Genomic DNA, 24,620 nt, shown 5'->3' on the forward strand with positions numbered 1-24,620 from the left:
TAGTTTTAGTAGAGTTGTGGATTTATTCATTTGCTCAAGAGCTATTTATCCATCACTCAGTGAGCCCCCATCACAGAGTGGGTGTTGAGTTGGGCTGCAAACCATAAGGTCGGCAGTTTGAAACCACGAGCTGTTCCATGGGAGAAAGATGAGGCTTTCTGTTCTTGTACAGAGTTACAGTCCCAGAAACCCAGGGGCAGTTCTCCTTTGCCCCATAGGGTTGCTATGAATCAGAATCGACTTTATGGCATTTTTTATTGGTTTTTGGTTTTAAGTGTGTTCCAGACACCAAGCTAGATCCAGGGAGGTATAGCAGATAATATGCCCTAAATAAGGAAAATAAACGGTTATTTTGAGTCATGGTGAGGGGTGTGTGTGTAGAAATTGAGAGTGGCAGGGGATGATAGGACTGGAGGGTCATACTTCAGGTTGAATTAGTAGTATAGCAGAGAGGAAGCCTTCAAAAAGGAATTGGTGTTTGGGCGGCCTGCATGAGAAGAAAAAAACAGAAAAGAGAAATTCTGGGGGTAGAGTATCTCTAGCAGGAGAAACACACGTTGGAGGCTCTGAAGCAAAAGCAGGCTTGACATACTCAACTGAGAGCGAAGGCCAGTGTGGCTGGGCATCAGTGATGGGAGAATGATGCAAAGTGGTTTGAAGAGGATGGAGGGACAAGTGGAAGCAAGATTCCGCAAAGAAGTGGGTGGGGATGAGACAATGCCTGTAAGCAGATTCCCTTGTCCAAGAAGCTTAATTTGGGGAAGGGCAGAGAGAAAAGAAAGTTATATGGTTCAGAAGCAGAACCCAATGATTAAAGAAAAGAACATTGAGCCTCCTTACAAACAGGCAGCATCTATAAAGGAGAGAGGGGAATCCTCTCCCTTCAGTGACCACGGGCAATATAGTTCCCGCAAAGCACACAACCACCCATTCTGTGCTGGAATCAATCTCGCACAGATAGGCTCTGCCAGGGGGAGGAGCACATGGCAGTCCCGGGATGCTTCAACTCTTCTGCTCAGAGTAAATTTGTAAGAACCAAAAGGGCATTCAGCTTTCATTCGCTTATTTATCCTGACATTTAAAATCTTAAAAATAGGTCACACGAACTGGCCCTGGATTTTAAAGCTGGGCCATAAAATGTGCCTGTCTATCCGCTTCATTTTATAGGCAAGGAAACTGATGGCTAGAAAGCATTCAGTGTGACCAAGCTGAGGAAGCTGAACAATGACAGCGAGACCTGATGCTGTCCCCCGGCTCCTGAACCCAATAGCTCCCTACAGGATTATGCTGTGCCTGACACGGGAGTTGTTCCTGGAACATTGTTCTGTGAATCAATTAATCCATGAATATGTTAATGAATGAGGACATTGTCCCTAGCCTTGCCTACCATGTAATCTTAAAAACCCATTATGTTAGACAGGGTTCTCTAGAGAAACAAAACCAGGACACTAATGATTATATATATATAACATAAGAAATAAACAGTTAATTAATCTATAAAGCCATACAAATGGCTCAGTGCAGCTTATTCCAGGAGACAGTTAAAACACTAGCAGTCCTTCAAGTCTTGAGGGCCACCGGGTAGACTTCTGTAGAGCAATTCAGGCTATCCGGGCACAGGCAGCAAACAGCAAGGCAGGTCACCAATAGACAGCCAGATGACAGCGTCCAACAGTCCCCAGCTCAAGCGATGTATACTCCAGTAGCGTGGGGAAACATGTCTTGAAGGAACCTCAGAAACTACAGTGACACAGTCCACAGGTTAGGTGTCCCAGAGGTAGTGTAGCTTGCAAATTGAGGCAATGAACAAGCTAAGGCAGCCGCAGACTGGTCTGATCATCAAAGAGCAAGAGACAAAAAAGGTGAGGCTCACCAAGGCACTCATCTCTCTCCCTTTCAATTAATCACACATGTGTTCAGTGGCCATGTTGACACAATAAACCTATCACAATTCACCCCTTGCCAACTTGGTGCCTGTACAGAATTCTTTAGCCATATATAATTTCCAGACATTAATGAATTCACTTATACTTGTCATCAAACATCTATCATTCATATAAATGAAAACACAGAGTCCAATTATATCTGATATATCATACCTGAACAAAGGAGAGATATGCAATAAGCACATAAAAAGAAAATACATGGACAATTACAAAACTCGCTTTGGAAATTGATCACGTGGTCGTAACTGATAGGTAGAACTACCTTCTTCTACTACCCATTCTGGATTACCTTTGCCCTCGGCAAGCACCTCAGCTGGCTGTGGTTTTCTGCCTGGCGGGGTGACCCAGACCTTCATTCCTGAGGGGTCTGGGTCATTATAAGTCCTGTCAGGATTGGGTTGCTGTCATTTACCATTTACTTTAATAACAAGGCATGGCAGCACTAAGAGTCAGCCTATCGGATCTCCTGGATTCCAGACATATTCTTCTTTACCTCCATTATGTAACACCAGTCCAATTTCTCCTTGGTAATCAGGATCAATCACACCACTCAGTACAGGGACACCCTTCCTGACCTGTTGATCCAAAGGCATGAGAAGCCCAAAGTGGCCAGGGGGCATTCTCAGGTGCCAGGTCAGTGGAATCCATGCTGTGTTTCCAGGTGGGAGAGTTCCTTCCTTCCGGAGCAGGACCTCCAGGCCTGAGGAACACAGGGTTGCTGGGACAGGAAGTGAAAATGCTGCAAGTGGATCACTAGGAGCAATAGTGAGTGGTGCCACTCCAGCTTCCACCCCTTGGTTCCTGGACCCATGAATTCTGGCTATTGGAGACACAGCACCATATATTGGCCACTGGTTTAGAGCATATACAGCTTCCTAGAGAACATTGCCCCAGCCCCGCAAATTGTTGCCACCTAGTTGGTGCCATAATTGTGTCTTTAGGAGCCCATTCCATGTTCTATCAAACTGGCAGCTTCAGGATGATGAGGAACATGATACGACCAGTGGATTCCATGGGAATGGGCCCATTGCCACACTGTATTTGCTGTAAAGTGAGTTCCTTGATCTGAAGCTATGCTGTGTGGGATGCCATGCCGGTGGATGCAGCATTCTGTAAGTCCACGAATAGTAGTTTTGGCAGAAGCATCATGTGCAGGGAAGGCAAATCCATACCCAGAGTAGGTGTCTATTCCAGTAAGAACAAAATGCTGTCCCCTCCATAATGGAAGTGGTCCTATGTAATCAACCTGCCACCACGTTCCTGGCTGATCTCCCCGAGGAATGGTCCCAAATCTTGGACTTAATGTTGGTTTCTGCTGCTGGCAAATGGGGTATTCAGCAGTGGCAGTGGCCAAGTCAGCCTTGGTGAGTGGAAGTCTATGTTGTTATGCTCATGTATAACCTCCATCCCTGCCACCATGTCCACTTTGTTCATGTGCCCATTGGGCGATAACAGGAGTGGCAGAGGAAAGAGGAGGACCAGTCTCCACAGCGCGTGTCATCTTATCCACTTGATTATTAAAGTCCTCCTCTTCAGAGGTAATCCTTTGGTGAGCATTCACATGAGATACAATTAACTTTACTTTCTTGGCCCATTAAGAGAGGTCTATCCACATACCTCTTCCCCACACCTCCTTGTCACTAATTTTCCAATCATGGTCCTTCCAATTCCTTGACCATCCAGCCAAGCCATTAGCCACAGCCCACGAATCAGTATACAGTCTCACATCTGGTCATTTTTCCTCGAAGGCAAACTGAGCGGCCAGGTGCACTGCTCGAAGTTCTGCCCATTGGGAGGATTTTCCTTCACCACTGTCCTTTAGGGAGATCCCAGAAAGGGACTGTAGTGCTGCTGCTGTCCACTTACGAGTGGCACCTGCATATCATGCAGAGCCATCCGTAAACCAAGCAGGTCTTTTTTGATCTTCACTTAAAGTATGGTAAGGAACTCCCCAGGAGACCATAGGTGCAGACTGGGAGAAAGAAGGCAATGTGACAGGAGTGGAGACTGTGGGCCTTTGGGCCACTTCTTCATGCAGCTTACTTGTTCCTTCAGGTCCTGCTTTGGCCCGATCTCGTATATACCACTTCCATTTAACAATGGAGTGTTGCTGCACACATCCAACTTTATGATTCCGTGGGTCAGACAATAACCAGTTCATGATGGGTAGTTCAGGCCTCATGGTGACTTGGTGACCCATGGTGAGGCGTTCAGTCTCCACCAAGACCCAGTAACAGGCCAACAGCTGTTTTTGAAAGGGGAGTAGTTGTCTGCAGAGGATGGCAGGACTTTACTCCAAAATCCCAATGGTCTACGCTGTGATTCACCAATAGGGGTCTGCCAAAGACTCCACACTGCATCTCTATCTACAACTGACACCTCTAGCACCTTCAGGTCAGCTGGATCATTTGGTCCCAGTGGCAAAGCAGCTTGCACGGCAGCCTGAACCTGTTGAAGAGCCTTTTCTTGTTCTGAGCCCCACTCAAAATTGGAGGCCTTTCTTGTCACTTGATAAATAGGTGGAAGTAGAACACCCAAGTAAGGGATATGTTGCCTCCAAAATCTGAAGAGGCCCACTAGGCGTTGTGCCTCCTTTTTAGTTGTTGGGGAGGTGGGGGGCAGATGCAATAGCTTATTCTTCACTTTAGTAGGAATGTCTCAACATGCCCCATACCACTCTACTCTTAGAAATTTTATTGAGGTGGAGGCTGCCTGAATTTTCATTGGGTTAAATTCCCAACCTCTTGTATGCAGATATTGCACCAATGAATCTAGAGTCTTTGATACACCCTCCTTAGTGGGCCCAATCAGCATAATGTCATCAATATAGTGGACCAGTGTGACATTTTGTGGAATAGACAGGCGATTGAGGTCCCTTTGGACTAAATTATGGCACAGGGCGGAAGAGCTGATGTACCCCTGGGGGAGAGTTGTGAATGAGTATTGTTGCCCCTGCCAACTGAAGGCAAACTGCTTCTGGTGGCCCTTTGAGACTGGTAGGGAGAAGAAGGCATTAGCCAGATCAATAGCTGCATACCAAGGACCAGGAGAAGTATTAATTTGCTCAAGCAATGAAATCACATCTAGAACGGCAGCTGCAATTGGAGTCACCACCTGGTTAAGTTTACGATAATCCACTGTCGTTCCCCAGGATCCATCTGTCTTCTTTACAGGCCAAATGGGTGAGTTAAATGGGGATGTAGTAGGAATCACCACCCCTGCATCTTTCAAGTCTTTGATGGTGACACTGATCTCTGCAATCCCTCCATGAACGTGGTATTGCTTTCAATTTACTATTTTTCTAGGCAATGGCAGTTCTAACGGTGTCCACTTGGCCGTTCCTTCCAAATAGCCCTTATTTCACATTTCAGGGATCCAATATGGGGGTTCTGCTAGTTACTAAGTATGTCTATTCCAATGATGAATTCTGGAACTGGGGAAATAACCACAGGATGGGTTTGGGAGCCTACTAGACCCACAGTGAGGTGTACCTGAGCTAAAACTCCATTGATAACTTAACATCCATAAGCCCCCACTCTGACTAGTGGGTCTTGGAAATGCTTTGGGGTCCTGGAATTAGTGTCAGTTCAGAGCCAGTGTCCAGTAATCCCCGAAAAGTTTGATTATTTCCTTTCCCCCAAAGAACAGTCACTTTTGTGAAAGGCCACAGGTCCCTTTGGGGAAGGCTAGAAGAAAGACTAACAGCATAAACCTTCAGTAATATAGATTGTGGGTCTGTAAACAGGCTCAAGTCCAGGAATTGATTGAGTGATTGTGATTGTCTATTCTGCTGTTCACCCGATCCAGTATTCTTCTGCCTGTATAGATCACATAGATATTTAGTAGGTTTTCCCCATGTATTTCACTCCTAGAGACACCATGGCTAAGTAGTGAATGCCATAAGTCCACATGAGACAGGCTGCATTGATTACTACGGAAACCTTGCTGTCCATTATAAGCATGTCCACCTTGTCTCTGTTGATTCAGTGCCGATGCCTGCCATCTACCACCATGGGGACCAATCAGCCCCATTGTGGGCATATGTCGGAGTTAACGCAGGGTAATTCCCACTGATAATCCTGGAGCACATAAAATAGCAATTACAGGAGTCTTCGGAGATTCTGAGGCCCACTTCATAAACTTGTTCCTTATGGTTGTGGTGAAGGGTATGTCCTCAGGACACCCTTTTTGGGTCCATTCCAACATACCAATTTCCCTAAGCTTTTGGATGCCTTCCTCTACAGTGTACCAAGGCAGGTCGGGTGCCTCAAGTTGGTCTAATCGAGGCCATCTGGCAGTCCATGCTTCAGCACACCAATCAAATAAGGAATTAGATCCTCTCTTAGCCTCTTTCACTGAGACATTGAAAGAAGAATCTGTGCTTAGGGGGTCCCATATCCAGAAACAGACTGGTCTAATATTACATTTCATGCACCAGTATCCCACACCCTTAGTAACCATTCCCAGGGATATTCCCCAGGCTTCTGCTTGTACGTATTAAAAACTTGAGCAGCTATTTGAGAGTATAGCATGCTGCTTCCTGGGTAATTATCTCAACCTCACCTTTAGGAGCTTTCTGAGCCTTAATTTTACTTACAGGTCTAGAGGAAGTAATGGGTGGTGAGGGTGTTTCCTGGGTATTCTCAGCAATATCTTATAAGGCATCTCCCTCAGGCAATGCTACAGGTGCAGCCCCACCTGGCATTTCAGCTTGAACAGTTCGGTTAATCTGCCAAGGTGTGGGTTGTTTTATTGATAGTGGATTAATACCTTTAGCTGGGAGGGGTGGATCTATTGACTGGGGTGACTCAATCGTTTCTAGGGGCTCAATATTCTCCTTTTATGGTTCAACAGCCCATATGTTCCCATCTCATGTTTGAGGATCCCAACTTTTCCTAAGAAGTGTCTTCACTTTGGTATCAGACACTGCTTTAGATCTGCAATTCAACCGACGTTGTAATTCAGCCACTCACGTGATGAGACTCTGGACCTGGTTCTCAGCAATGTCAGCTCAATCACTAGAGGAGAGAAGGCTCTCCTTTGCAGCACAGGCAGGAGGTTTTAGGTCCGTTATTTGGTATTTGAGATGCACTTCTGAGGCTCTGAGACCATCCCTCTCCTTAATCACACTTTCCATTGTAAGGAGGACCAGCCAAACAGCTTCCCTATACTTGCCATCCTGACAAAACTGCTGGAAAACGTCAACCATACGATCACCCAGAGCCTCTCCTTTAACCAGCACTTCATCTATTGGTGGTGATACCGTAGATATTAGCTTTGCCACACCACACCATGGATTAGCAAGAGTGGCAGACTTACCCATGCTGTGGGTGTGCAAATAGCATTATCAGTGTTATTTCTGATTAGCTAAGCCTAATCAGGCTGGAGAGCCAATTTAAGAAGCCCATATGTTTTATTTAATTTCTCTAGAATCCCTCTTGGTACCAATTATTATGTTAGAGTTCTCTAGAGAAACAAAACCAGGACACTAGTGATTATATACATATATTTATACAGATATAGCTATATAAAACATAAGAAATAAACAAGTAATAGAGCAGTACTGATAGCTCGGTGCAACTCAGTTCCATGAGACAACTAATACACTTGCAGTCCTTGAATTGCTCTGTAGAGCAATGCATGCTTCTGGCCACAGGCAGCAAACAAGGCAGGTCACCAATAGCCAGGTGACAGCATCCGACACTCCCCAGCTCAAGTCCTGTATACTCCAGTATCGTGGCAAAGCAGGTCTTGAAGGAACCTCAAACGACAGCAACACAGTCCACAGGTTAGGTGTCCCAGAGGTAGTGTAGCTTGCAAATTGAGGCAGTGAACAAGCTAAGGCAGCCGCAGACTGGTCTGATGATCAGGAGCAAGAGAGAAAGGCGGGGCTCACCAAGCCTTTTCTCTCTCTCCACCCTTCAATTAATCCCACGTGTGTTCATTGGCCGTGGTACCACAATAAACCTACCCGTCACACCCATTGAAATGGAAGTTCCCAGGTTAATTCTGGAGGTCTTCCTCTTGTGAATCCCAATCCAAACAGCAATCCCATGTTTTTGATCTCGCCGCTGGACTCTATAGCACTCATTCCGGCTCCTAAAGCTTCCTTTTCTTCCCTGTGCCTTGAATGATGGGCACCTCTCACTGGCTAATGGCAGAAGTGCCTACCGTCCTCTTCCCTGTCACACCTCCTCCCCTTTTCCTCTTCCCCCTTCCTGTCCCATAGTCCCAATTATTTTTAAGTTATTTGGTGAAAATTGCATATTCTTGCCAACATTTTCTTTCCCAATGGAAATAAAGAGCCACCTAGTGACCAAATAAATAAATAAATAAATATTGTCTAAAATGAGCACATAAGGGAAAAAGTCCTCCCAATCATTTTTACCAGAACTTTGATGCTCAAGGTTAAAATGCTCCCTAGTTCAACTCTACAGAGTGAGCATTCCCAAGAATTAAATAAAATAAATGCCTGGTTGTTTGGAGGTAAAGGCCCTTTCACGCAACCTTGAGATAGTATTATAATTAATTTGTGCAGTTTTAAGATTAACCACCTATCAAATGACCTATGTGCAACCTACAAAAACATCAGGACCTATTTCTTGCACACTAACGTTCCTTTTTTGATGCTGTTTTCTTGCCTGGAAACATTTGTGCATTTTCTTCAAAAAAAAAAAAAAGAAAACAGGGAGACTTTTACAGAAAATAGGGTTAAAAGAGGAAGGAGTGTGATAGGGACAGGGTGGGGCTAAGCAGCTAAACTAAGCTTCCCATTGAGATTCATCTTTTGACTAAGGATTTAAATGATCTACTTAATTTGGTCCAATTCAATTCAACAGATCCCTATTGAGTCTTGGCACACACACACTTTGTGCTACACACTGATGCGATGTTTCAAGGGTATGTTGAGTGAGCCAGGGTAATTCAGCTTGGTTAAGACAGAGCAAAGTTGCAGGACATAATAGGGGTTGTGGGTGTAAGGAAGAGTGTAGTCCTAATGTGAACACGTTTACAGGACCTACGGGAGGATTTTTGTTTTTTTAAGAAATCATTTCTTTGGGGACTCTTACAACAAACAATTCATGCATCCATTGTATCAAGCTTGCAAGTCTGCACCACCACCAGCTCCCCTTTGTACCACCCAGGGATTGCAGACCGGAGAAAGGATTGGAGGGAAGTGCTGTGACTGGAGAACGTGAGTTTATGTACAGACAGATAGTCTTTACTCACTCAGCCCCACAGCAGAGGGCTGCTGCGCGCAGTGAGGCAGTGAGGCTGCAGGGCCATGAGCAGCCTCCAGGCTCTGGCAAGCCGGGGGCTTGCAGGCCAGCACTGCGTCTCCGTCAAGAAGCCAGATTAAATTCAAGGGAGAAGCTCTATGCCGAGGACAGCAGTGTATCTTCGTTATTTTTTTCAAGTCCTGACAACTCGGAGGGGTGATTGTTATTTTATTTGGTGTGCAGAGAAGGCAACAGAAGGTCAATGAGAAGTCTATAGTCACACAAGCCCTGTGACAGAAGGCAGGCTCCCTGTTGTTTCCAGAAAAAGAGCCAGACGGGGAGGTGAGCAGCATGACTTGACAGCTGGGAGCTTCACCCCAAGCACGGTGTGGCCCTGCACTCTTCCAGTTTTCACTGCCTCATGGAGGTCACCGGGTCAAAGGTGACCATGGACTAGCGCAAGGTTAGCAGCTTTGGCTTTGAATTCTCAGCTATTTGCCAAAGAAGTGTGCATATTTACTTTTTTTTTCTCCTTTTCTGTCAAGCCGCAGTTGCTTCTGGGGTCGCAGTGTTCTAATCTATAAAATGGGAGTCATAAAACCCACCCATCAGAACTGACACGATGGTTTAATGAGCTAATACAGATGAACTCGTGTTAAGGGTTTCCAAGTTCTTTGAGCATTGCTGGGTGGTGCAAATAAATGGTTAACAGTTAGTAGAAAGCTTGGAGACTCATGTCTACCCAGATGCCCCGAGGAAGCAAGGCCTGGCGATCTCCTGCACAATCAGCCATTGAAAATACTATGGAGCACACTTCTACAGAGACGCGCATGAGATGCCAAGTGGGTATGAGATGCCTCCACCTGTTCTCACACCCTGACTCAACAGAGCAATTCGTTCGTATTCTTTCCAAGCGGGCATTCAGCAACTCTGCAGCCCTAAGCCAGGAGGCAGGCCCTTGGCAGCTTCCACATTACAAATATTGAGATTTATTCATTTATTCATGTATTCCTCTGAAAACCAAGCCAAACAGTGGTTAGACATGAAAAATATGTATGAGTTTAACCAGGCTTGCATTTAAATAAGTTCTCTACAGTTTGCCTATGGAGGTCTTGGTGCAGTGTTAAGTCTTAATCCATCAGAAGTATAAACACCACAGATTCTCAAAGAGCTGTACTCCAAAGTTTGATTGTCTTCATTTCGTTCACATGTATTTAGTTTTATGAATTTCGAATACTGCCCTTGAATTATATTTTCTTTTAGATTTCTGAAAACGGCCAACATTAACAGAAAGAAAAAAAATCTAAGATGTATTTTTCCAAATTCACAAGCTCAGTAAGTGTAAAGGAAATTAAACTAGTGGCACTCAAACTAGAGCGAGGTAAATTTTTTATACTTTTACGTCTGATGTCATTAACATTTAAAATTCATGAAGACTTTTAGAATATTTATAAATTAATGTAATTTTTAAGAATTTTGTCAAAATATGATCCAGGATGGCTTATATCAGAATTCCCTGGATGCTTATTGAAATGTGAATTTCAGGACCCTGCCTCAAATCTCTGAAGTAGAGTCTAGGATTCCACATTTCAAATGAGTTCCTTAGGTCACTTTTCATGAATCCAAAATGAATTGCTTTAAAAACTGTAATCTTTTGACCATTCCCTGAGAAACAAAGTACAGGATTCATATTATAGTAAAGCACACAGAAGACATGGTTTGGGAAGTTCTCAGCATATCCAAACAACTGTGGACTGGGATTATTGATACCACATCATCATAAAGATAATGTTCTGACATCCTAGATAGTAAATAGCATCTAGGGACTTAAAAGCTTGTGAGTGGCTATTCAGTATCTGATTAATGGTCTCTACTTATCTGAAACAAAAAACGAATGAAAGATGCCGAAGACTCAAAGAAGAAATTAGTCCACAGGACTAGCGACCCGCAGGAGTCATGTATGGAATCATACAGTCTGAGACCAGAAAACTAGATGGTGCCCAACACCTACTACGGACTACTCTGACCAGACACATACTGAAGGTTCTGGGTAGGACAGAAGAAGATTGTAGAAGAAAACTCAAAAGCCTAAAAAGCCAGACTTATTAGGTTAATAGAGGCTAGAGGCACCCCCCCCCCCAGACTACTACCCCAAATATCCTTTGGACTCGTAATTGAACCACTTTTGGAGGTCATCGTCCATTCAAATAATAAACTGACTTATAAAATAAACAGTTCCAACTGTCTGCCCTTAAATAATCAATTATGTTCACTTTCAAAATACTCAACTCTATTTGAATAACAAATTATAGGAGACCAAGTGGTTACTATTAGCCCTAAAGCAAAGATGAGGAGGCATGGAGGACCAGGGGAGCTGATGGAAACACACCAACAGGGTAGAAATAATGAGAGTGCCGGCATGTTATGAAAAGTATGTATAAAATTGCTAAATCGGAGCCAAATCTTCTATGTGAACACTTACCTTAACGACAACAATATATTATTCAGAAAAGAAAGCAAGCGCTGGTTTTTTTAGTACAGTCTCCTCCCCCTGGGCGATCACAATTGTGTTGGCCAGGCTCTTCACATTGGACATGATTTATTGGCATTCTCCAATGTTCGTCATCCCCAGCAGAAATATTTAGACTGGCCCATGGTTCCTTTAGTTTCTACACATTCTTCTCTTAATCCCTGCTTAAGTCCGTCACTCATTTACATAAAAGTAAACAAACCTTTTTCAAGAATTCACATTATTCAGAATGTAATCAAGCAATCAGAAAAGCCTTGTCCATGAGTTTGCCAGTTGACGATATTTATTCTGGCAGTGGTTAGTACATCTAAATATTAACTAATTAATCTAGCTTGTAATATTCACTGCTGGTTTCACTGAATGAGGTGGGAGTGGGTCAAATCTTTGGACCATCTACAGTCTCTAAATGCAAATAAAATAGCAGTCGTTCGTAGGTGGAACCAAATGATTATAAATGAATGGTGAGCCATCTCTTGGGATTGGACATAAAGGTCCTATAAGCCAAGAATTGTATCAACAAACAGCTGTTGGGAAAATACTATTATGCTGTAATAGCTGCTATTAAAATCCATTAGCAATCTTGATGGCCTGTTTGGATTTGATGCATCATTTGCTCTGAATAGCATTTCTTCCTAAAGTTTGTCACGGAATTTATGCAGCAGTGACATACTAGGAGATTAATATAGATTACACACTTAGTTTGCCCGGCTAATTCCAGCCCTGAGTAATGCTTCGGATTCTGCAATTCACTGTTTCCGGGTCAATGAGGGGGATAGGGGAGGGGGTGAGGGATGTGGCACCAGGACAGCTTCCAGAAGAAACAGCGACTTTGTTTCCAGGACAAATGCTCACATGCTGAAGTTGCTCCGCTTTCCCACTTTCCTCATTTTAGTACCCTTTCCAGGCCCCAGGGGGTCTCTGGGGGGGGGGGGTCACACTGCCCTGAGGACACAAAGCATTAGATATCATCTAATAAAACTTTGAAAAACAATCATTCAAACCTTGGGTTTAAAAGCGAATCCTGACTTTAGGCGCACAAACTACACCGGGGCCTCTGGGAAGAATGGGGAAACAGCGCCATCTGGCTGGTGAGCAAAGCAAACCGATTCCAGGGAGTTTTCTCTAAGAAGGAGAGCGGTCATGGTTACGGCTTGCTCGAAGTTCCTGGGACGCCAGTGTGAGTCAAGATACAAAGGTACATCCGTAGGGAAATACCCTGTGGAATATGTAGAATACATTAAATCGACATGTAGTTTTACATCTTTAAAAAGCCTTTCCCTGGCATTTTGCTGTCAAGTTCATTTCAACACCTTGCTGCCCGTGTACAACTGAATAAAATGTTGCCTGGGCCCCCAGGCTCTTCACAACCATTGTTATGCTTGAATCCATCATTTCGGCCACTGCAGTTTGAATGCATTTCAGCCTAGAGACTCACCTTCGGCAAGATTCCATTTTGATCCACAGCGTTTCCCTTGGCTAATTTTCAGAAGTTGATCACCAGGCCTTTCTTCCTAGTCTGTCCTTAGTCTGGAAGTTCCTCTGAAATCTGTCTACCATGGGTGACTCAAATGGTATTTTAGATGCTGGCTTCCAAGGCTGCCAGCATCACACCTATGCACAAAGCACAGCCCAGCAAACTAAGAGGGACGGCAGAGAGCATTTTGGGGTTAGTGAAGCTGTTCTACATAGTACTATGATTGTGGATAAACATCCATTTGTCTAAACTCATTGGGGACAAAGGGGACCCAGAGTAAACTGTGCAGTTTAGTCAATAGTCATGTATCAATATTGGTTCATCAATTGTAATACCTGTTACTGTTGTGTGCCATCAAATCAATTGTGACTCATCATGACCCTGTGGGATAAAACAAAACGACCCTGTCGGGTTTCCAAGGATGTAATCCTTACAGAAGCGAAGTGCCCTCTTTCGCCCTCAGAGTGACGGCCGGGTTCAAACGGCCGCCTCTCCACTATTGTGCCGCCAGGGCCGATTTAGTGAATGCAGCTGGAAAGACTCGGAGAACCCCTGGTGGGAATGGGCTTCCCCTTCGCTTGCTGCACAGTTTATCTGAAAGCTGCCCCAAAAGAAAGACGATTGCAAATTACAAGTATTTCCTTTCGGCACATGTGCTTACAAAATCTCTCATTAGCTGCGGGAAAATGATAAACTCCCAGATCCAACAGAAATCAAGTATTAGAAACACGAAGAAAACTACATCCGGGTACATCATAATCTAATTGCTCAGGAAATAAGACAAAGCTGGTCTTTTAAAGGAGGAAGACAGATGAGCGAATAAACAAAACGTGGTCTGGCTTTACCCCACCACAAAGATAAAGGAAGTCTTGGTACATGCTACAACATGAATGGACTTTGGAAGTTTATGAAGGACAGTGCTGTGGGATCTGACTTACGTGACACGCCCGTGAGAGGCACATGCACTCAGATACCAATGACAGTTGATCAGTGGCTGCCAAGAGTGGCAGAGAGGAGATGCTGGGTGTCCCTGCTCGGGGCCACTGTTAGTGCAGTGGGATAATCTGGGGATGGATAATGGATATGGTTGCACACATGATGATAAAAATCATTGTCACCGAATTATACCTTTAAATGTATTGTCCTTCAAGTGTTTTGTTCTATATATATTTTTACCACAATAAAACAAAAAAATCACATCTTTTAAAAGTTAATATTTTCTGGTGTCCATGAAAAGCATTTAAAAATTAATATTTTCTTGGGCCAATGAAAAGTGTTCAAGGTAGTGGTGATTAATGTGACTAACGTATACACTCAACATTTGTTAGGATGGCAGAGTTCATGTTACGCACATGTATATTTCACCATGCTTTAACTTTTAGAGACATGCAATCATTCATGCAGTAACATTTTCTTTAGAGATTTTTAGAATTTAACAGACAGCTTTACATGTCTCATTAGCAGATGATGCTAAAATAAAGGTTGTCTTTTCCCGACTGGAATTACCAGAGGAATGCCTAATGATCGTGTCCAACGGCTTGATCTACCACTCAATCTTCAGGTGATTAGAGTATCGAACTTGTGCCCTCGAGCCAACGTGCCTGAGTGCAAACCCTGATTCATCACTTTCCAAGCATGTGGCTAGAGTTACTTAACTCCTCTGTGCCTCTTTCGTCCAAACCTGTGGAGTGGAAATGATAGTAATATTGATCCATCTAAAAGAATTATTTTGAAGATGGAATGAGTTAGTTAGTCCATGGACTATGCTCGCAGTGTTCCTGTCATGTTGTAAACACTCTTGGTGATTGTCAGCCTCTTATTCTAGAGACTGAAATCCAGTAGAATTTTTTCAAGGAGACAATCATTGGCTCCATTTAGGGGGAAATTCTCTAGCAGATCTACCCAGGGGTGGCATGAGCAGTCTCAGGGGTCAAGAGCTTCCCATCTTTAGAAGTGCCTGACCCCGGGTTTCATAACCACTCGATAGAGCGAAGTTGATGGAAATACCACACTGGATGGACGATTGACCCATGGAGGTTTTAGGACCAGGCTCAAGGTGTATTCAACTTATTCTCTCATTTCAATTGGAAAATGATTTCATTTATGAGTCCTTAGGAAGTGCAAATGGCTAAATTCTGGGCTCCAAATGGAAAGATTGGTGGTTCAAATGCACCACCAGGTGGACAATCCTGTGGAAAAGTTCTACTCTGCACACCTGGATTGCGGGACTCTGAACTGACTCAACAGCAACGTGAAGAACCCATCGGTCTTATCTTTTAAAAAATGCCACCATGCCAATTCCAACTCCTCGAGACACCGTGGGACAGAGTAGAACCATTTCCATGAGGTTGCCAAGGTCATTACCTTCATAGAAGCAGACGTCGTTCCCTGTGAAGCTGATGATGGGATCTTTCCACAGACCAAACTCCACCACGGCACCAGGAGGGCGCCTTATTCTCTCCCCCTCTTAGGGAAGGTGTGTAAGGCCATATGGGTCATACTGACCCTATGTACAGAATGACATGTTGTCCAGTCCTCTGCCACCCTCACGATTGTCATACTTGAGCCTATTGTAGCCACGGTGTCGGTCCACCTTACTGCCCTGCTACTCCTTCCCCTGCCCGTCTGCTTCCACAGGCCTGACGACCGTTTCCAGGAGAGGCCTTACCTGACGACATGGCCAGGTGTGTGGGCTGAGGGCTTGTCAGCCTCTGTTGGAAGGAGCTCTTGGCTTGGGCTTCTTCCCACGCAGGTTTCTGTGTTCCTTTGGCAGTCTATGCACATTCAGTATTCTTCACCTACACCATCCGTTCTTCTTTGGCCTGGCTTATTCCTTGTCCCACTTTCTCGTGCCTATCAGGTGATTGAAAATGCCATGACTTGGGACGGATGCACCTTAATGCTCACAGCGACATCTTTGCTCCTGCCACGTTAAAGAGGCTGTGTACAGTAAATCTGCCCAATGCAATCCATTGCTTGACTTCTTCACTGCTGTTTCCATGCGTGCTGATTGTGGATCCCAGGAAAATGAAATGTTTGACAACCTTAAGCTCCTCCATTCATCATGATCTTGCCTAGTGGTCCAGTTGTGAGGGTTTTGGTTTTCTTTATGTTGAGTTGCAACTGATGCTAACTGATGACTTTGAAATTAGTTCAGGTCCTCCCCGCTCTCAGCCAGCAAGGTCGTATCTCTGTATGCGGCAGGCAGGCTTTCATAAGTCTGCCTCCAATCCTGGGGTCTTCTTCATGTAGTTCACTTTCTCAGATTATTTGTGCAGCATACAGATTTTTTTAAATTTAAAGTATGGTGAAACCATCCAACCTTGACGCACCCTTTCCTGGTTTAAAACCACGCACCATCCCTTGTTCTTTGGATCTGCATGTAGGTTCCTCCTAAGTCCCATGAGGTGTTCTAAAATTCCCGTTCTTCTCAGTGTTACTCATAATCTGTTATGATATACGCAGTAGAATACGTTTCATAGTCGACAAAAACACGTAAACACTTTTCTGGGATTCTCTGCTCTCAGCCCGGAGCCATCTGACATGAACAATCTCTTCTAAATCGGATTTGGATTTCTGGCAGCTCCCTGTCAATGTACTGCTGTAATAAGTTTTAAAATTATCTTCAGAAAAAAAAAATAGTTCCATGTGATATTAATGGTATTGCTCAGTAATTTCTGCATTCTGTTGGCTAACCTCTCTTTGGAAGGGGCACAAATATGGATCTCTCCCAGTGTGTTGGCCAGGTACCTGCCTTGCACATTTCGGCACCCATGAGGGGGGCTTCCAGCACTGCGTCTGTCTGCTGAAACACTTCAGTAGTAGTCCATCAATTCCTGGAGCCTCGATTTTCATGGATGCTTTCAGTGCAGCTTGGACTCCTTCCTTCAGGACCATCATATAGAACAGCCTTTAGTTTCAAGGCAACTAAGTGAAACTAATCTGTGAGGGGATTAGACCCTGAAGTAGGCACTAAGTTGAATATAATTTTAATTTTAGGCCTTTTTCCAAACTCCAAATTTCAGTAACTTAATTGGTGAATATCAATGTTATTGACTCTACTAAGGTTCCTGCGTGTAAGTATGTGTTTGTGTTTGCGTGCGTGCATGCAGTGTGTGTGTGTGTGTGTGTGTGTGTGTGTGTGTGTGTGTGTGTGTGTTCCCCAGGGAAGGGAGTTCCATCTGCCAGTGAAGATTATCTCGCATTCCTGCAAAGCACAGCTGTTTCTATCCATCCAGACTGTTTAGCAGAGAGCCAGAGAACAGGCTCTGTGAGGCACCAGCAAAGTTCAGCTTCTCCATTTTCTTTTTTTTTTTTTTTTACATTTCAATTATTTTTCTTTAAAAGGAGTGAGTTGTGTACAGGGGGGTTAAATACTTTATAGACAAGAAAAAAAACTACGCCAGAACCAACTTATTCATCATCATCATCTTCTTCATCCTCATCTTCCTCGTCCTCCTCCTTCTCTTCATCTTCCTCCTCGTCTTCGTCCTCCTCCTTCTTTTACTTGCTTTTCTCAGCCTTGACGACTCCCTTTTTGGCAGCGTCAGGCTTCCCTTTAGCCCGGTACGCGGCAATATCCTTTTCATATTTCTCCTTCAGCTTGGCGGACTTCTTCTCATAAGGCTGCTTGTCATCGGCCGCAGTGTTGTACCACATCTCTCCCAACTTCTTCGCAACGTCCCCGATGGACAGGCCAGGGTGCTCGCCTTTGATTTTGGGGCGATACTCAGAGCAAAACAAGAAAAAGGCCGAAGGAGGCCTCTTGGGTGCATTGGGATCCTTGAACTTCTTTTTTGTCTCCCCTTTAGGAGGGATATAAGTTTTCATTTCTCTCTCATAACGGGCCTTGTCCGCCTTAGCCATGTCTTCAAATTTCCCCTTCTCTTTAGCAGACATGGTCTTCCACCTCTCTGAGCACTTCTTAGAAAACTCTGAGAAGTTGACAGAGGCATCCGGATGCTTCTTCTTGTGCTCCTCCCGGCAAGTTTGCACAAAAAATGCACAGGATGACATTTTGCCTCTCGGCTTCTTAGGATCGCCTTTGCCCATGTTGTTATCTTTTTATTTCGTCCGCGAGGCACAGAGTCGCCCAGTGCCGTCCGGCTCAGCCTGGCCCGGCGCTGTCTCTATGGAGCTCAATGTACTCAGCTTCTCCATTTTCAATATGACAAGTCTAGATTAGTCGGTTTATGTATAGAACTAAAAAGTTTAGCAAATTGATACAGCAGGGGCCTTATGTTGAGCATTAATACTTTATTCACCTAAACTATAATCATACAGCACTTGTCTCCTAGTCCTTTTTATTGTTGCTAAGTGTCATGGAGGCCGTTCCTACTGATAGCCACCTTATCTTCAACCCCTCCGCACCCCACACGCAAACCTAAACTTATTGCCATTAGGTTGGTTCTGACTCATAGCAACCAATGCACAACTGAACAAACTGCTGCCCGTCGGACACCATCCTCACAGTTGTTGCAGCCAATGGTTGCATCAACCCACCTCTTTGAGCATCTCCCTGTTTGCAGGCGACCTTCTGCTTTGTCGAGAATGATGTCCGGCTCTAGGGGCTAATCGCTCTTGATAATTTGTCTAGAGAACATAAGGTGTAGGCTTGTCAACCTCTGTCCTAAGGAATATTCTAGTTGTTCTTCTACCATGGTAGATTTGTTGGTTCTTCTGGCAATTCATGTTATATTTCATATTCTTCAACAACACAATAATTCAAAGTTATCATTCAAAGTTGTTCATTGGCTAGCTTTCACATGCATATGAGGTGATTGTAGGTGCCATGGCTTGGGTCAGGAGCACCTTAATCTACAAGTGACAGTTTTGCTTTTTAACATTTTTAATTTTCCTAATGTCATCCAATCCCTCCACCCTCTGCCACCACCTCATTTGATTTCTTGACGGTTGCTTCCGTAGGCATTGGCTGTCACTCTGAGTGAAATGTGATCCTTGACAATGTCAGATTTCCCCAGTTTGGCATGATGTTGTCTGTTGATCAGGGTGTTAGGTATGTTGTTTTCTTTACATTGAACACCAATCCATATTCAAAGCTGCAAGCTTTGAGCTTCACCAATCATGTTCTCCTCCCTTTCAGCAAGGACATATTATCAAAGGTTATTGAAGAATCTTCCTCCAATCCTGATGTCTTCATGTTCCAGCTTTTCAGATGACTCACTCTGCATACAGATGGAAAGGATACAGGCTTGACAGACACTTCTCCTGACTTCCAGCCACACACTCTTCCCTGTTCTGTCTTCCCCACAGCCTCTCTGTATAAGTTCTGCATGAGCACACTAAGTCCTGGAATTCCCATTCTGCTCTAGATTTTCCACATTTGTTATGATCCACACCGTTAAATGCCTACGCAGTCAATGAAACACAGATAAACATCTTCCTGACATGTTCTGCTTTCAGTCACGACTCATCTGGCATCAGCAATGATATTTCTCATTCCAGGCTCTTTTCTGAATCCCGCTTGAACTTCCGAAAATTCCCTATCGATATACTGTAGCAACCATTTTTAATGATGTGATTTGTAATGCATACAAATATGAATCCCTTCTAGCTGATTGATCTGATCTTCCAAATTCCTAGACATGGAATAGTGACCATTTCCAGCATTGCATTCATTAGTTAAAACTTCTCCATTACTATAGCCTTGGTATTTGTTTTGTTTATTTTGGGGTTTTTTTCCCAATAACTTTAGTACAGCTTGGGCTTCATTCCTGAGTATTTTTGGTTCTTGGTTGCATGCTGCCTTCTGAAATGGCTGAACATTAATCAATTCTTTTTGATAAAATGTGTTCCTTCAATCTTCTCTTAAAGCTTAATGGCTCATTCAGTCAATAGTTTGTCCATAGAATCCTTGAATTTTGAAATTCAAAGCTTGAATATTTCTTCAGTTCTTCCAGCTTGAGAAATGCTGAGCATGTTCTTTCCTTTTATTGTTCTAATTCCAGGTCTTTTCACATTTCATTTTAATAACTTGTCTTATCAACTTGCTCTTTAACCTGCTCTTCCATTCACTTTAAGTATTCTATATTCAAGAAGCCATTTCAGAGTCTCTTCTGATGTCCATTTGGATTTCTTTCTTTCCTGTACTTTTTTCAATCATTTAATTGGAAGCTCTTTCAGATAGTGTAACAATTTGTAAGTCAATTAGATCAAGCATAATTGTACAATTGCTGCCACTATCAGTTTCAACATTTTCTTTTTCTTCTTTAACTCCTCGATATCAACTCCCCTTTATTCCCCTCTTCCCTCCCCATCATACCCCCGATAGCCTTATTATATTATATATTATTGTTTGCCATATCATGCATCACCCAATGTATCCATTCACCTGCAATTCTGTCATTCGTTTCCCTTGTGTGAGGTTACGCAGTCATCATTGCTATCAATCCCGCCCTCCCCCCCCCCACTTCCCCATTCCCTTCCCATATCCTCTGGGAATCATTACTCCTGTTACTGTTTCTGCAGGGTTATTTAGCTTGGTTTTCATGCATTGAACGATCGAAATTATACAAATGGACCTATGCAGGTCTAACAGAATTAACGAGGTAAAGCAAAGACCATATGGTAAGGGAAGAAAAATTAAAGGACTAGAGGGTAGTTATATGTTTCATCAGTGCTGTACCACCCCCTGGATATGTCACCCTTCTGTGTGGCCCTTCTGCAAAGGGCTGTCCTATCATCTTATAAGGTGGATATGGGGTCTCTACTTTGTCCTCACTTCTTTATGTCAAATTTATTGTTTGTTTTTGAACTTCTGATACCTACTCCCATTGCCCCTCATGATCACACAGGCTGGTGTGCTTTTCCATGTCGGCTTTGTTGCTTCCTTGCTACATTGCCGATGGTTACTTGTCTAATTTCAAGTCTTTAAGACCCCAGATGCTATATCTTTTAATAGTCAGACACCATCAGCTTTCTTCACCACATTTACTTATACACTCACTTTGTCTTCAGTGATTGTGTCAGGAAAGTGAGTATCATATAGTGCCTCATTATTACAACCAACAATTCTTGTACTGAGGTCAGATTTGAATTAAGGCCCAAAGTCCACCTGCTTCCTTTTTGTGGATAGATAGATAGATGATAGATAGATAGATATGGCTTTGTATATACATACATATAAATAGGTATATTTGTCCAAATATACATATGGACAAATATACCTAACTTTATATATTTACATATATACCTATCTGTATTTATGCCTATATAATTTTTACTTTCATATTCTTCATTTTTCTTTCCTCCTCCCCCACCATCATGTTTACCTATCTTTAACCTCTCAGTAATTTCTCTCAGATACATTTCAATGGATCAAACACAACCAGGAATGCTATACATTCCTCACCATCAATTTTAGTACCCTTGCTCTTCACCTGTCCCTGTCATTAATGGCTCACTGCTCCACCCCTCACCCCTACCTTCTCCCCTCCCATGTCCCCCAGAACCGTTGGTCCCATTGCTGTCTCCTTGGGCTTGCTTATCATGCCTATCTTAAACAGACACCAAAAGAAAACAAAAAGAAAGACCATACAGAGAGTTCCAAGTCTGGTATCCTGACCCAGAGTAGATGAGTATCTCTCTGTTAAATAGAGAGAATGGCATGCTATAAACCATGAGTTCACTCTAGTCCCCATTTCCCTCAGGGGTCCATCTCCCGGAACCCGCTTACCCAACAGCACTTATACCCTTTTAGTCCTCAGCCTTCGGGACCGAAAGACTCCCCTTCTACAAGCCGCCACTGCTTTCCCTGTAGTCATGTACGGAGCGGTCTTTGGCTTTCTTTGTGTATGATGCCCTAGTATAGCTTGCGAAATGACAGTGAATTCCCAAGTCTTTTCCATTTTGCAGCAGAGACTCAACCTCAGCCCATAGTTCTGCATACTATATTTTGGATGCGTGTTAGCAATTTTCTAAACGGTATTTTATGTGACCTTCTGTTGAGCTCTAGACATATAAGGACCCATCATACAAACATCTCAAACCGAATAATGCAAACAGGAATGTGTCCCCTTCTCCCCATTGCCACTTCCTTACTTCACTACCTCCTTGTTTCCTTCCCAACATACCTCAAAGATTTTGCAGGCTGGCTCCAGATCACATGTCACAATATGGTGAGTCACATGAAGTGTTTGTTTTCTGATGCATGTAAAAGTTATGTTCACTGTACTGTAGTCTATTAAGTGTGCAATGGCATTATTGAAACATTTGAACGATGAGAATGGGACATAGGAGATATGTAATCGGCACATGCTATTAGAAAAAAATAGTGCAAATAGATTTGCTTGACCTAGGCTTACTAAAAAAAAAGACACAACTTGTGCTGTCTGTGAAGTTAACCAAAGCATAATACAACAAAACGAGTTCTGCCTGTGAAAGCCATCCAAGTTGCTCCTAACCCATTAGGGCCTTGCTGCAAACCAGGGAATGACTCTCTTATTTCGGTCAACTCTAACTTATCTCCAAAGGAAAAAAAAGGCTTTGTGAGAGGGTCGTGGACTGGACTGTGAAGTGAGTCCCAGCCCCAGCATTCCCTGTGGCCCTGCTCTCACCAGACCATCTGTGTGAGACTGCCTTTCTGACCTCGGATCCACGTCGCCTTCAGTCCGACCTTAACACAGTACTGATGAATGCCGTAAAGCGCGAATCTAATCATTCCACGCTCCCTTCAAATCATCCCGTGACTTTCCAGTTAAAGTAAAACTGCTTTCCTGGCACCGGAGCATCTAATTTGTGATTCTTATACCCAGGCCAACTCCACTTTCCTTGCACTACTCAGAGGGGGTTCCTATGATGGAGAGTTTTCAGCTCCACCTGCGATCCCTCCCCGCTTCTATGCCATGGGTCACATGGTTCTACGTGATGCCTTCCTCCAATCAAGCTAGACACATTTACCTTTTCTAATGCTGTTCGTTGTCCAGCTTCCAGGAAGCCCACTTTGACAGTCCAGGTCAGATTTCTAACTGCTTAAATGAAGCACGATTTACATACCCTCAAGTTCACCTGTGTACATCAAGTGATTCAATGGATTCTAGTGTATTTATGGAGTTGTGTAACCCCGTGTGTGTTGGCGTAGCATTGTACTTCAGGAGGCTTTCAAATGGCTGGTATTTCAGAAGTAGATCACCAGGCCTCTCAACTGAGGCCCCACTGGGTAGGCAAAATGCCCAACCTCTGGTTATCAGTCAAGCATGTTTACTATTTACACCACCCAGGGACAAACGCACGGGATCGCCAGGAGTTGGAGTCGACTTGATAGCCAGCAGAAGAGACTTGTGCAATCATCACTCTACTCTAACTCGAGAGCATTTTCACCATCAACCAAAGGAACCTTTGTACCCACTAGCAGTTGCTCTCTGTTCCCCTCTCCCCAGGTTCTATCTCTAGGCAACCACCGATCTCCTGTCTTTCGCGTAGCCTTTACGTCAGTGTTGAATGCTCCTCCTTAGGTGTATCTGCCTCCCACTAGATTACCTGGTTGTCCTACCAGTCTGTTTCCTCCAGCCTTTTGAAAGGTTGTAGGAGTCAGCATCCTCATCTTCAAATTTGTATCTAGAAGTTTGACTCTATCCCCAAACATGGTAGGTCCTTAAGGGTTGATTAAATAACAAAATTTTGTACATAAATTATCTTTCGTCTCAATGACTTGGTTTCTACTTCCTTGAGTATCCAGATTTCATCTCACAATCTTGAAGATCTCTTTGGTGATTGGAAATTGCCTGACTATCACCCAGAATGACTAGGACACCACCTCCAAAAAGAGTGGAACAAAACAGAAGCAGAAAAGTGGGAATTAAGGAAGACAAAGAGTTATCCTCAAATGGAAGGATTGTCCTAAACAGAATTTGTTGCCATCTGTATTTGGTGCTGCTTGGGAAACCCTTCGCGTCTTAATGGAGGGCAGTGGGCTCTCGCACTTGGCGGTTATCTGCCCTTGTCTAGGAGCCCTGCCTAGGTCCTGGGTAATGGAATGAATGAGTCAGGGTATCTCAGACTCCTCCTACCCACATGGGCTCTTTTGTACCTCCTAACTCTGCTTCCTTGCTGGGGGCCGCTGTACTCTTCTACTCTGGCCACAGCTGTCGACACATACACGAAAGTTTCACCGTCAAAGGAGAAATCAACTTTTCTCTAGAAGCTCAGGAGGACACAGAGTGATGTGTGTAGGAATACAAGCCCCCTCTCTTAGCCAGTCACCAGGGGCAGCAGGGAGAAGATACTATGATGCGTCAGTTTGGACCACATCTGTGCCTGTGGCCAATTAGATGGATCTGCTCTCAGCAGGAGGAATGGAAAGATGCTGGCGGATAAGAGCAAGATGTCCTCATCATGGTCTTCTTCCCCTTTACTGGGAGGTAGAAGACAGGTCAAGGGCAGAAATCATTGAAGAAGTGGCTTGTTGGTCACAGTAAGCAGTTTCTTCTCAA

At 43.9% G+C, this 24,620-nt stretch overlaps 2 protein-coding genes across 2 annotated transcripts in view; one reads left to right on the plus strand and one right to left on the minus strand.

Annotated features, from left to right (window-relative positions):
• Positions 1-24,620, plus strand: part of PRUNE2 (prune homolog 2 with BCH domain) — a 308,041-nt gene that overhangs the window by 143,099 nt on the left and 140,322 nt on the right. The gene's annotated exons all lie outside the window — the stretch shown is intronic.
• LOC142457989 (high mobility group protein B1) lies at positions 17,667-18,313 on the minus strand. Its single transcript, XM_075559063.1, has one exon. The coding sequence runs from the start codon at positions 18,220-18,222 to the stop codon at positions 17,674-17,676; it is 549 nt and encodes a 182-aa protein (XP_075415178.1). The 5' UTR covers positions 18,223-18,313; the 3' UTR covers positions 17,667-17,673.

The sequence above is a fragment of the Tenrec ecaudatus genome, chromosome 10, assembly GCF_050624435.1.
Source record: "Tenrec ecaudatus isolate mTenEca1 chromosome 10, mTenEca1.hap1, whole genome shotgun sequence".
NCBI classification, from domain to species: Eukaryota; Metazoa; Chordata; class Mammalia; order Afrosoricida; family Tenrecidae; genus Tenrec; species Tenrec ecaudatus.

What these genes read in the sequence shown, in the direction of transcription:
- LOC142457989 (XM_075559063.1), bottom strand. Translation starts at nt 18,222, where the DNA reads ATGGGCAAAGGCGATCCTAAGAAGCCGAGAGGCAAAATGTCATCCTGT.